The 12943-nt window shown below is 41.9% G+C and overlaps 1 protein-coding gene across 4 annotated transcripts in view; it reads right to left on the minus strand.

Moving 5' to 3' along the window:
• Positions 1-12943, minus strand: part of DCX (doublecortin) — a 363420-nt gene that overhangs the window by 30850 nt on the left and 319627 nt on the right. For all 4 annotated transcript variants that reach the window (XM_070503023.1, XM_070503022.1, XM_070503024.1 and 1 more), the window contains 2 exons: positions 5868-5970; positions 3719-3856 (listed from right to left, as the gene is read on the minus strand). In XM_070503023.1, the coding sequence (XP_070359124.1) occupies positions 3719-3856; positions 5868-5970 (241 nt within the window). The remainder of the gene's footprint in view (positions 1-3718; positions 3857-5867; positions 5971-12943) is intronic.

Consider the following 12943-nt stretch of genomic DNA (forward strand, 5'->3'; position numbering starts at 1 on the left):
GCTAACAGCTCAGAAAAACCTTGACACCTTATGAAATAATTTTTCTTCTTAATGTGCATAAGGGGAAATTTATGCTAATACAAAACTATGCATCATCTGTAGCTCATCCTTCTGGTTATGTGATTCTGATTCTGTGAAAACTATTGTACAACTCTATAAGTTGGAAACAACTGATAACAATGGAAAATTATTTGTATCTATAGACATACAAATTCTGTCTTATCCAAAATGGAAATCAAGAATCAAGTCTTGGAGAAGACAAGAAACTCGTCTCAAGTCACAAAGCTGGGAAGTGGTGTAGCTGGGCCTTCCTAGAGAGATGTCTCCCTCTCCTTTTCTAGATCCTATCGCCATCCCCCTCCCAGCTTGGAATGGTACTGAATGAGGCGGAGGTAGGAAGGGGAAAATGGGTATGTCAAATTCAAGCCTTACCTAAAGTACTATTTTGACCAACATCAGTTTTGCCCCTGTGGAATGTTCACTGAGTAGATGCCCTGGACTTGGCTCTAAACTGCCATGGAATGGGCAAGGTTATGTTACATGGATCCTTTTACACTTTGAGGCTGAAATCATGTGGAGGCTCTAGACACATCATCTGAGATGAGCTCAAACATTCTGGAAATTGCCACAAAGGCTAGCTAGAGTTTGGCGTCATTTATGTTCATGAACTATCTGAAATGAAGATTTATACTCTCTCTGCTGAGAACACCACTTTAGATTTTGTGCTGGTAGAAGAGGGGCTGTTTGTAATTCTGCTACTTGCCAAGTAAAGTTCCCTTGCCCCCTCTCAAATTGATTACGCTGTTTATCTTGTGTGTATGAAGTACATCCTCATTCCTTCTCTTTAGCAAGGGAGTCCTGGAGGAGCAAAAGCAGATCTTGTCTGCCTAAGCATGGATTGGGATCTATTATAACTCCTTTCAACTTGACAAATATTCATTGAATCCTAATGCATTCCTGTCTGTCTCTAATATCTTAGAATCAGTGAGGTGCATATTTTGTAGGAGGGAATTTCTGTAGGTAGCATGCTGGAGATCAATAATTTGACATATGTTTAAACTGTGTTTAATTACAGGTGGTTGTGTCATGTGTGCTGGGTAATTCAATTGCATACAGACTGCAAAGAGAACGTATTTACTTCAAGCTGCTGCCACATCAGCATTTCTAACTCATGGTTTATGTGGTAGTTTAAAAATAGGTTCATAAATTTTTTTATACTCATCTCTTCAAGAGGTAGAGCCGGATTCCCCTCCCTTGAATGTGGGCTGGACTTAGTGACTGCTTCTAATGAGTAGACTAGAACAGAAGTGACAGTATGTGGCTTTAGAGACTAAATCACAAAAGGCACTACATCTTCTTCCTTGTTCACTCTCTTGAATCACTGTCTGGGGGAAGATGCTGCCAACAACCATCTTTGAAGTAGATTCTACAGTCTTAGTTAAGCCTTCAGATGACTGCAACCCTGACCAATACCTTGACCTCAACTACGTGAGAGATCCTGAGACAGACAGAACCACCCAGCTAAGCCACTCCAAATTCCTGACTCATAGAAACTGTGAGATAGTAAATGTTTGTTGTTTTAAGATACTAAGTTTTGGGGCTGGCCCCATGGCTGAGTGGTTAAGTCTGTGCACTTTGCTGCGGCAGCCCAGGGTTTTGCTGGTTCGGATCCTGGGCATGGACATGGCACCACTCGTTAGGCCACGTTGAGGTGGTGTCCCACATGCCACAACTAGAAGGTTCTGCAACTAAGATATACAACTATGAACGGGGGGAGGTGGATTTCGGGAGATAAAGCAGGAAAAAAGAAAAGATTGGTAGCAGTTGTTAGCTCAGATGTCAATCTTAAGAAAAAAAAAACCAGATACTAAGTTTTGGAGTAATTTGTTTCATAGCAAGAGATAAGTAATACAGGTTAGAAATCCCAGAAATTGCCAATGATATTTCTGAAAAGTGATTAACTAAGTGATTATTGCCAGACTTTATGAATCTTGATGAAATGTTTACAGTCCGTTTTTTTTTCCAAGGCCCTGCTTAGAATCTGTACAACCAATTTCATTCTCAATCCCAGTGTTAAAATCTAGGCCTTTGTAGTTTGAGCAATATGAATTTGCTTAGATAGATTCATGTGCTGTTCTGTACACTTAACCAAAATGTCACCAAACACATGCATTTTTATTCCTTCAGCAAAAGTTACCTAAATGCTTACTGGGTCTCTAGCACCACGCTGGGTAAAATTGGTGCTCTTATGCATCTATTCATTCACAAGCATTATTTGAGCATCAACTAGGACCCAAGCACTGTGCTTGGCACTGAGGATACAAAAATGAACATGACATCTTGCCCTTGAGGGGCCCAGTATTTAGTTGGGGAAGTAGACAGGTAAATACATACTTTACAACACAGTGTGGTGAATATTATCCCAGAGATGTGAATAACATGCTATGATATTCCAGACCAAAACAACTATTTCTATTTGAAGTATTGAAGGATGAATAGGAGTTTTTCAAGCAAAGAAGAGTGGTGGGTTAGAGGGATGGCATTCCAGGTGTGAGGGAACAGGGTGTGCAAAGACATGGAAGTATGAAAAGCCTGAGCTGCCTCCTCACAGTTTAGTTCCTTCTGCCTGAGAATAAAGACATGGCTGGTGATATGCATGTGCTCCTGGCAATGTGAGGACAGCAGGACAGGCTATTTTTCTAGGCCAGAGGCATTTCAAAGCCAATTGGCTGTTCAAGCTGCCTCAAATTGAAGAGGAGAGAAAGGGTGCTTGTGCTCACTGCCCCAAGGCTCTCAGGCTAGAAGAATTCTCACAATGAACCCCGAGCCTTGGGAAGACAAATGTGTAAGTTTCCTGGACCATCTAATTTCCTTATCATGAAGAACTCAAATTGTCAGTGCATGAGGCTACTAGGCTTCTCAACTTGGACTCTTGCCTTTTAGATTAGCACCACTCAAACTGTGGGTGCAAGATCTTGCACCAGAACATAAACCAACAGACTGCTGCCTTCATCAATAAAAACATTCTATGAAAAAAGAGTCAGCTGAAGAAAATGGTTCGCTCAGTGGCATGATTTACATTCGGCACAGGCACCTAATCTCGTCACAGACTGATAAATAGCTCATAGGTTGGTGGTGATCCATAAACCACATTTTTTAGATCACTCACTATCCATTAAATAAAATCCTATATGACAAATCTCTTTGTTTCCTTTCAGAACCTTCCCTACACTTTCTTTTCTTATTTTGAGAATGATGCAATTTATTTTGTTTCTCTTTTTGTTTTGACTTCTAAAAAGTTTAAAGTGAAATTTGAAGCTCAAGTGCATCAACTACGTTGACAATTTTGCGTAGCATTTTTTTACATTCTTGTTTTTGATCCCGATCTTCTATTTCAAATTTGTTTGGCTTGATTATTTCATTAACTATGCTTTTGCTGGATGATGTTGAAGATGACAATGAAGACAACCACGACAACAAGCATTACAGCAAGCATGGCAAATAGGCCAGGTTTCTGGTCTGCATCCATGTGAGTTGAATCAAGGTTGTGAATATGTCTCCATGACTCCAAACAAGTTTGACTGTTTAATCCATGAATTGATAGAATTGGTGTCATGGAGACACAATGGTGTTCATGAGGAACTCATTCCTCTGCATGCAGAGGGTATTGGCCTCTGTAAATGAAGTCAGCGTGCACAGTTAGGAGAAGAGCACTCACCGTCTTGGTCGTTACCTGAGTCAGCAGGAGACTTGCTCCGGCGCATGGGGCCAGGGCTCTTGGCTGAACTCTTCTGAGGTGTTGGGGATGCCTTTGGGCCAGCTGTGGCTGATGGGTTTCCCTTCATGACTCGGCATTCTGGTGGAAAAGACAAAGACAGCTTACTAGAGCCAGGGGAGAACTGAGGCTCAGTATATTACCAGTCTCTGGAAACTGGAATAACCATCACAGACCAAAGCACCTAATAGCTGAGGACTACAAGGTAGCCCTTATTGTTTGTAGGAACAATGGCTCTGGAGAGCAAGGCATGGGAGAAACTTTCAAAAGTCACCTGGGCTGAGCCAGGTGGTTAAATACCTGGATTATGGAAACAAGGGAAGGAATTGAAAAGCAGGTCAGGTAGGTAATTACATAGTCAACTCAATTATTTTTGGAAAACCCAGCCATGTCTCAGAATAGCACCTGTTGCCATAATTAATTAATTTCCTTGGAGAAGAGATTGACAGCTCAGAGGCTGCAGCCACACAGATGAAACATTCATGAGTAATTTAAACAAGGGAGAGGGAGCTACCATTTATTGTTCATTACATGCTCTGTATTACAATAGGCATATTATGGATGTCATGTCATTTTATAAATAAGCACTACGAATACCACCACCACCACTTGCATTTATAAAGTTTTCATCTTTCAATGCACAGTATCATAATCCCCTATGCTGGTTTAATGAAAATATGGGCCAGCAGTGACTGCCACTCAGAACTTATAGAAAGCTCGTGGGTGTGTAAGAGAGTCTGCCAAATGTTTCTACTACTTGCCCCAACCCCAGACTGACCCATTTGGAGTACCCTTTCTATTCAGGTCACTCAGCATCCCTACCATGGTAATTTGGGGCCCTGGTTATGCTAATATATTAGGAGGATTATTATACTCATTTTGCTGATGAGAATACAAAGAGCTTAAGCCTCTTGCTTAGGGCCACAAAGCAAGAAAATGCAGAACAAGGACTAGCAGCCAAGCCACCTGGGTCCCAGTCTAGTGCTCTTTCCCCTGTAGTTTTCTCAACCTTGTGCTGTGATGCTCAAAGTGGAACCAAACTGCTAAGTAAAAGGAGTCCTTTTTTGGGGGACACCTCCTTGTCACCTCCTATTTAAAGATACATTGATATATCTTTTCTGGTATCTTTTTTCCAGAATCTTATTTCTGGGAATCTTTTCTGGCAAATTGAGTCTTTTAGGAAACAGAGGTAAGCTGAAAGCTTCTTTTTGTTTGTTTTCCTTGTTTTGGTTGATGAACTTCAGTGATCACTGTCCAGAGCTGGAGATATAGAAGCTATAGGAAATTGGACATAGCCTGGGATTTGTCTAGCTACTTCATTGTCATTTGCCTGTTCTCATAGTGACCACTGCAGAAATGCCACCTCTTTCAGGGTCCTTGTCACTTGAGTTGTTTGTAAAGTCTATGTTAGTACAACTCAGTTTGTTTTTCTCAAACTTTACTCCTCATAATTGGGAAATATGTTTTGAATGTGTTTTTCCATCAGGATCATATCCTAATCCTGTTGCTATGTGAACTAATTCACCATTAACTTACATGTGGAGCTTGGACTCAAGCAAAGGGAGTTGGACAGATGTTCACCTTTTTCCTGAGATTAACAATCCTCTCGAATCTTGAGTCACAAAGCAGGGGGCATGAGGCAGCAAACCAGAAGGTGGGAAAAAGGAAAATGTTTGAACTAAGAACACAGTGGAAAATCTTTCTAAAATGGAACCATCAACATGGGCCAAATAGCTGGAGGATGTTGACTAGAAAAAACATATACATACAATGTCCAAGTTCTGACTCCAAATGTTCTTCCTATGGTCTGATTGTGTGTGTCAGCCATTTGACAAAATATGTGGTTCAAGATATATGGTCACTATTGGGGAAGACAGCGTGTTTTATTGAGTTTGAAGGCTGGGCTTCTGGGACATCCAATCAACCTTTCACTTATTGACTCATGTATACAAATATAAAGGAGAAAGACTAACAATATTTGCCCCTGAGGGACCATGTATGGATGTTCATCAGGCCATATGAACCCAAGGAAATCCTAAGGGATGGAAGGAGGGAGAACAATGGAGCAATAAAATTCAGTGGTTGAGCTTACCATTTTCATCCAGAGAAAAGTCATCCTGTGCATAGCGAAATTTTTCAGGACCACAGGCAATAAACACATCGTCATCACCAAAGAAATCATGGAGACAGGTTACCTACAGAGAAAGCAGAAAAATTGGATGGACACTTGATGGTCTTGTGACAACGAACTTCACACCATGTTGGCAGGGGCAAAAAGCTTCACATATGGGCCATCACTTCTAGCCCCCAAGGATCTCCTTTTTCTCAAAATACCAGGCTCATAGTCTGCACCATGGCTTCTAGTGAGTAAAGATATACTGAGTGCCATGTTTCATATGTGATAGTCTTGCTTCCATTGCATCAAGAGTAATTTCGAGGGGCCAGCCCTTGTGGCCGAGTGGTTAAGTTCGCACGCTCCGCTTTGGCGGCCCAGGGTTTCACCGGTTAGGATCCTGGGCGTGGACACGGTACCGCTCATCAGGCCATGCTGAGGCGGTGTCCCACATGCCACAACTAGAAGGACCCACAACTAAAAATATGCAACTATGTACTGGGGTGTTTTGGGGAGAAAAGGAAAAATAAAATCTTTAAAAAAAATTTTTTTTAAAGTTTAAAAAGTTTAAAAAAATTTTCTTTTTAATTTCAAAAAAGAGTAACTTCCAGACCATGTACAAATGGAATGCCCCCCTCCGAATAAAAGTCAGCAGCAGGTGGCCCTCCAAATGTCACCTTTTCTCAGAACCTCAAAGACAGAGCGCTCCTAGTCCAACTCTGGGGCCAGGGGTGTAGGCCAAGGCAGATAAGAAAGATCTGCGGCATGCGGTGGATAGAATCTGTAGCTAACTGAGACATGGAAGTTTCTCTCTTCATTTTCATGAGTTTTGAAAGAAGGATACCAGTTCTTAACTGCTTTGGACTCACAAAAATTGGACTTTTGGTAAAAATAGACTAAGAACCTGGTAGTGGCCCAGAATACCATTCCTCCCTGAAGAACAGGAGGGGAAAACTATCTTAAGCACTTAAAACTTAATCAAGAGCAACGGGTCCCCATAAGCTTGAGGCTCTGCTGGTGAAGCCATGTTCCCAGGATCCTTCCCGCCCTCTAGTGCCCTCTGCATTCCTGCTTCTCCACAATAGAGAGACAGTCTCCCTAACTCCTTTTCTGCACAAAGAAATGAGGGTCCCTGGGAAAGTATGCTGGTCCTTGCAGTCTCCCCACTTCTCAGCTTTCCTAATTACATTTGATTATTAGTCCAGCACATTAGGGAAACCCCAGGAGAAACCATAGAGTCAAAACATTCTTATTCCAATCCTTAGCTTGAAAGTGTTCAAAGCTTCTAATTGTTCTAAGCTACCCATTCAAGCTGCCAGCAATGGCTTTCCAAAGGCACAGTGCTCACAAACTAACAACAGCTTGCTGGGTGCAGGGAGCAATATGTTACATTTGAAAAATGTTTATATTAATAACATCCCCCACCCAGAGTCTATTCAATCCTGTTCCCCCAGCCAACATGATTGTAAGCCTTATACAAAGCAAGAGATACATAAAGATTATCTCTGTTGTCTCAGCCTGTCCATCATCTAAGAGATGCCAAGAGGGCCGGCCTGGTGGCACAACAGTTAAGTGCGCACGTTCCCCTTTGGCGGCCCGGGGTTCGCCGGTTCGGATCCCGGGTGCGGACATGGCACCGCTTGACAAGTCATGCTGTGGTAGGCGTCTCACATATAAAGTAGAGGAAGATGGGCACGGATGTTAGCACAGGGCCAGTCTTCCTCAGCAAAAAGAGGAGGATTGGCAGCAGATGTTAGCTCAGGGGTGATCTCCCTCAAAAAAAAAAAAAAAAAAAAAAAGAGAGATGCCAAGAGAAGAGAGGGAGACTTGCAGGACTACCAGAGTCACTCCTATTAAGTCTCTTCCCAGCCCTTTGTCCTGACCTCATCAAATAGGCCAACATCCTTCTTCAGCCCACTCATCCATCATCCATTCACTCCACAATCATGTAACAACAATCAGAGCTACCACTAATTGAATGCTTGCTCTGTGACAGGCACTCTGCTAATTACTTCCAAATATGTCATCTCATTTTACTCTCACACTCTCACAACAAATCCTAGAAGTTGGCAGCATTGTCATCACTATTTCACAGATGAGAAAACTGAGACCCAGAGACAATAAGTAAATTACTCAGGTGGTAAGCAACGAAGCCAAAACAAATGCAGATCTATCTGACTCCAAAGATTTTGCTTTTGGCCGCTCAGTAATACAAAGCACTTACATATAGTTCAGGCACTGGGGAGACAAAGATGAACAAGACTTAGGCCATGACTTCATGGAGCTCACAATCTGATGGAGTCAGATACATGGAAACAGAGCATTTCCATGTAGTGTCATGAGCGCTAGGGTAGGAGTATCTTTAGGTGCCATTAGCAGCATATCCAAGTGACCTAGTGACTGGCTGGCATGTTGTTTTGGTAGCAGATCCAATAACAGAGGCTATATGCCTTTGAACCCTGCTGCAGACTCACACCGACATCTTGGATCTTGACTCAATAAAATCTGTAGCCCCTAACTTTGAAACATTGTGCGTCTCTAAATTGTTTACCCCCGATACCTCCTTCACCCTAAAGATCTCTGTCATGCCCTTGTGTTCAAGGCTGCCCCTGACCCTGATTGGCTGCCTTTAGTTTTGGTCATGAGTGAGGGAAGCCTCGCCCTTGGGTGTCCCTCCACTAATGGACTCTGGGATTTAACACTTTGTTTCAAGACCTGCCTGTATTTTCACGAGTACTCGCTTAGTCCTTTCCATTAGATCACAGGTTTCCTAAATATAAAGACCAAGTTTACCTCTCCCTATATATATCTCACTATGGTTCCTGGTAGAGTGCCTATCATATAGTGAGAATTTAGCCAGAGCTATTTTTGCCTCAACCGAATGTAAAGAAAATAAGAAGGAGGCTTTGTAAGAATATACAAAGGCAGAAAAGTAGGAAGAAGAAAGAAGATATCAATCATGGCAGACAACAGGAACTAGCATTCAAAAGTTCTGAAAGGTAACACAAATACACAAATTCAGGAAGAAGAAAGGAACAATGACTGTGGATTCAGAAGTTATTCTTTGCATAACTATGCTAACTAGTTTGAAAACTTAGATGAAATACATGATTTTCAAAGGAAAACCTAAACAATGAAATTAGCTCAAAAAGAAATAGAAAACTTCAACCAACTAGTAGCCATAAAAAGAATTCAGCAAATACTTCAAATAGCAACTCTTCCCCAAAAGGCACCACTCATTTTGGAGATATTGGTGGAAATTGCTTCCCTAGAAGAAAACCCAAAAGTTCAAAAGCAGCCATCGCAGTGCCATGCCATGATATCCTATTGTAGGACAAGAAAACCTTCACAAATTGCTTTGGGGGTTGCTGTTACAATGACCTACCCTTCTCCAACCCCAAGCCTCTCTGCCTCCACCCAGGCTTTAGGAAAAGCCTTTGGATAACCTCTCCTTTGGGGAACTTCTAAGAAAGGCAAAGCTCCCTATGCTTCTGACAAACTCACAATGGTGTGGCTGGCTTCAAACATTCATTTTGCAATCCAGCTGTTCAGCATCGGGTTTCTCGTGTGATCCCACCCTACATTTTACTGGTTCCCAAATGTAGACAAATTCACATTGCACATGTGGATACCCAGCTTTCCCAAATGCCTTGGATATTGAAACACAATAGCCCTCCCTTTTTTGTTACAGATTTGGGAAAATAGAAAGCTATCCGTCTTAAATATGAGGAACCCAAAACCCAGAGAATCAAAGTGGCCCAAGGATGAACAAATGGCTCACGGCAGAGTTGAGACTAGCACTCACGTGTCTTGATTCAATTCAGGACAAAACAATTCAATTACCTGAGAGAACATGCCTTCCTAAAGTCCTGACTTCAAAGGCTTGTATATAGCCTAGACAGGAGAGTCCCCACTTGTCCTAATCAATGCCTGATATGCATTAGAACATTTTACTGGATTGAAAAAGGAAAGCATCTTTATGGATCATGTTTTAGTCTATGGACAAGAAAACTTCTATTCATTACTATAACTGGCAACAGTGTGCAGTAGAGAAGGAGGACAAGGAGAAAAAGAAGAACAAGGAAGAAGAAAAAAAAGGAGGAGAACCAAAAAAAAATAAAAGGAAGAGAAGGAAGAGAAGAATGGAGTTAAGAAATAATTTCCAAATGAAACTCACACTCACACCTGCTTTTTAAAATTCCACGGAGGTAACATGACACAAATTCCACCTTAGCTTACGTTGCAAATGTACAATTTTGCAAGTTTGTTTTTTGAGATAAAATTTGTGTCACAAGGTGGCAACAGAAGTGGAAAAATAATAATTAAGATACCACTTACAGCATCCTCTGAGATCAAGGGTCTTGCTGACATCAGCTTTTGTATGAGTCACACTTGGGTATTTAAATCAGAGGTAAGAACACAAAAGCATGACACTTGTCATTGTAATTAATCAACTGCCAGCACAAAATCAATAAAATCAACTCACATTAACATTGAACCATTAACTCAATGTTCTTCCTTTAAAAAAAAAGCAGGTATTGGGGGAAGAGAAGCTGGCTTGGTCGTGCGTTAGCATGAACAGTAGATCACATGGGCCATCCAGTGTCTTAAATGTCGCAGTACAAATGGGGAAATGGAGACAACGGATCCGTATGTGGGAGCAGTTTGAGTCTATTAGCTGCAAATGGAAAATTCACTCTGCAACTTCATTTCAGCTTGATTAGATTCTCCATCCATATATTACAGATGCTGGCAGTTAGTTCTTGTACGTGCCTGCTGCTGGTAGATTCTACATTTCACTAATTGCTCAGAAAGAAATGTTATCTTGGGAAGTTAGGTCTTGCTTGTACATCTATGAGATTCACTTTCAACATGCAAAATATTTTAAGTTCAATTCCACTAATATTCATTCATTAAGCACTTAACTATGGCAAAGGAACCATGTGAGAGATACAGAAACGTACAATAAAAGGCCCCTGTCTTCAATAGTTAGAATATAAGGCAGACTGTTGTTAGCACTATTATAGAGGCCCAAGGAGCAAGGGGAGTGCAGAAGACAAAGAGAATAATTCTAAGCATGAGAACTGGGGAAGACTGCACAGAGATGACACAAAATCTGAGTCTTGAAGGATGTGTGGGATATAGGTTGATGGAGATAGGAGTAAAGGGTATGCTGGGTAACTGCATAAATAAAAGTAGAGAAGCAGGAACATGCCTTTTTAAAATAGCCCGAGAAAAAAGAACTGCATCTTGTCAACTATAGTCACAGGGATTCTAACTCTCCAGAGCATAATTGCCCAGACCCATCTGCCAGCCTTCTGCACAGACAAAACATACAACTGCCTGCTGGTGGAATTCAGGGTGAAGAGAAGGGCAGAGAGTGTCTATGGGGAGAGGAGTGACCCCAGTGGTGAAGAAGAGGGAACCTTGTGGCAAGGAAGACAAACCACACTGATTTCCTAGTCTTGCCAACAGTGTGCCCTGCCCACAGAGAGTGGCTGGCAAGCTTCACGAAATGAGTTAATGAAAGATTCAGTAAGTATTACGGATGAGGCTTTTGCCAAACTACTGCTACTCTCATTCTGGAATATTTCCTGCCTGCCAGCCCTGGATGGGCTCCAGTTGGAGGTTGGCACAGGGCTGGCTCGGTGAGCTGAGACAATGTTTCTGAGACAACCCTGGCTTTCTTATCAAACTTGTTTTCCTGGAGTTATCTTGAAGTCTTACTTGTGGATTTTTCATGACACTTTTGCCTGGGCAAACAGCTCCTTGGTCTTGCAGTGCCTCTATTGGCACAGCGCTCTTTATTCAATGTCTTAAACTTCCCTAAAATCTCTGGTGAAATAATAGCAATGCCACTTGCATTTGTAAAATATTTTTACTGTTTTCAAAACACTTCCACATTTATAGTATCTTATGTTCTCTTCCACACCTCCAATTCTTCTCTCAACCCAATCCAGTCAGGCTTCCATCCCCTTCACTCCAGCAAGGCTGCTCTTGTCAAGGTCAACAGTGATTTCTATGTTGTCAAATCTCATGGTCACTTCTCTGGCTTCATCTTACTCAACCTCTCAGCAACACTGGATGTAAGCTCAGCATCCTCCTTAAATACTTGCCCCTCTTGGCTTCTGGGACACCACAGCCCCCTGGATTTCCTCCTACCTCAATCTCCTTTGCTGGATTGTCTTCCTCTTCCAGACTGCTCAACATTTGACAGCCTCAGTGCTCAGTTCTCAGACCTCTCCTTTTCATTTACATTTATTTACTAGGTGATCATATCCAGTCCCAAGGCTTTACATACTATCTACATACTGATGAGTCACGCATTGCTATCTCCAGGCCCTTGTTATCCCTGAAGTCTAGACTCATATATTCAACTGCCTGCTTGATAGCTCCACTTGGTTATCTGATAGGCATCCCAAATTTAATATGCCCACAACTAAACTCTTATTTCTCCCTTTCCAAATCCTACTTCCCTCCAGCTTTCCTCATCTCCATAAATGGTACCACAATTCCCATAATTGTGCAAACCAGAAACCTGGGAGCCATCTTTTACAAGAAGTCACATATTTCCTTCTCCATTGTCAGTGTCCCAGTCTAAGATATAATACAGTAGTAACATAACCGGTCTCTAAATGTCCACTCTTGGCAGCACACTCCCACCACCCTCTTCACAGTCACTCATACTGTTCTCCATACTGCAGTCAGAGTAGTACTTTACCATTTTCATCAGGCATATCACTCCTCTGCTTAAAATTCTCCAAAGCCTGCCCATAACAGATAGAATAAAATCTGAACTTTTTATCTTGGCTCTGTATTATCCAATCTCTTATACCACGTTTGCTAGCTCGCTCTAGTCACACTGGCCCTCTTTCTGCTGCTCAAACACATCAAGACCTTTCCTGCTTCGGGGCCTTCACTCTTGCAGCTCTCTCTACCTAGAAGATACTCTTCCCAGATATTCACAGGGCTAGCTGCCTCTTCACAATCAAATCTAAAGCATCACATATTTAAGTCTGAGCGACCCTCAACTTACATGCCATTGTTGCTTAGAA

This window comes from Equus asinus, chromosome X, assembly GCF_041296235.1.
Source record: "Equus asinus isolate D_3611 breed Donkey chromosome X, EquAss-T2T_v2, whole genome shotgun sequence".
Taxonomy (NCBI): domain Eukaryota; kingdom Metazoa; phylum Chordata; class Mammalia; order Perissodactyla; family Equidae; genus Equus; species Equus asinus.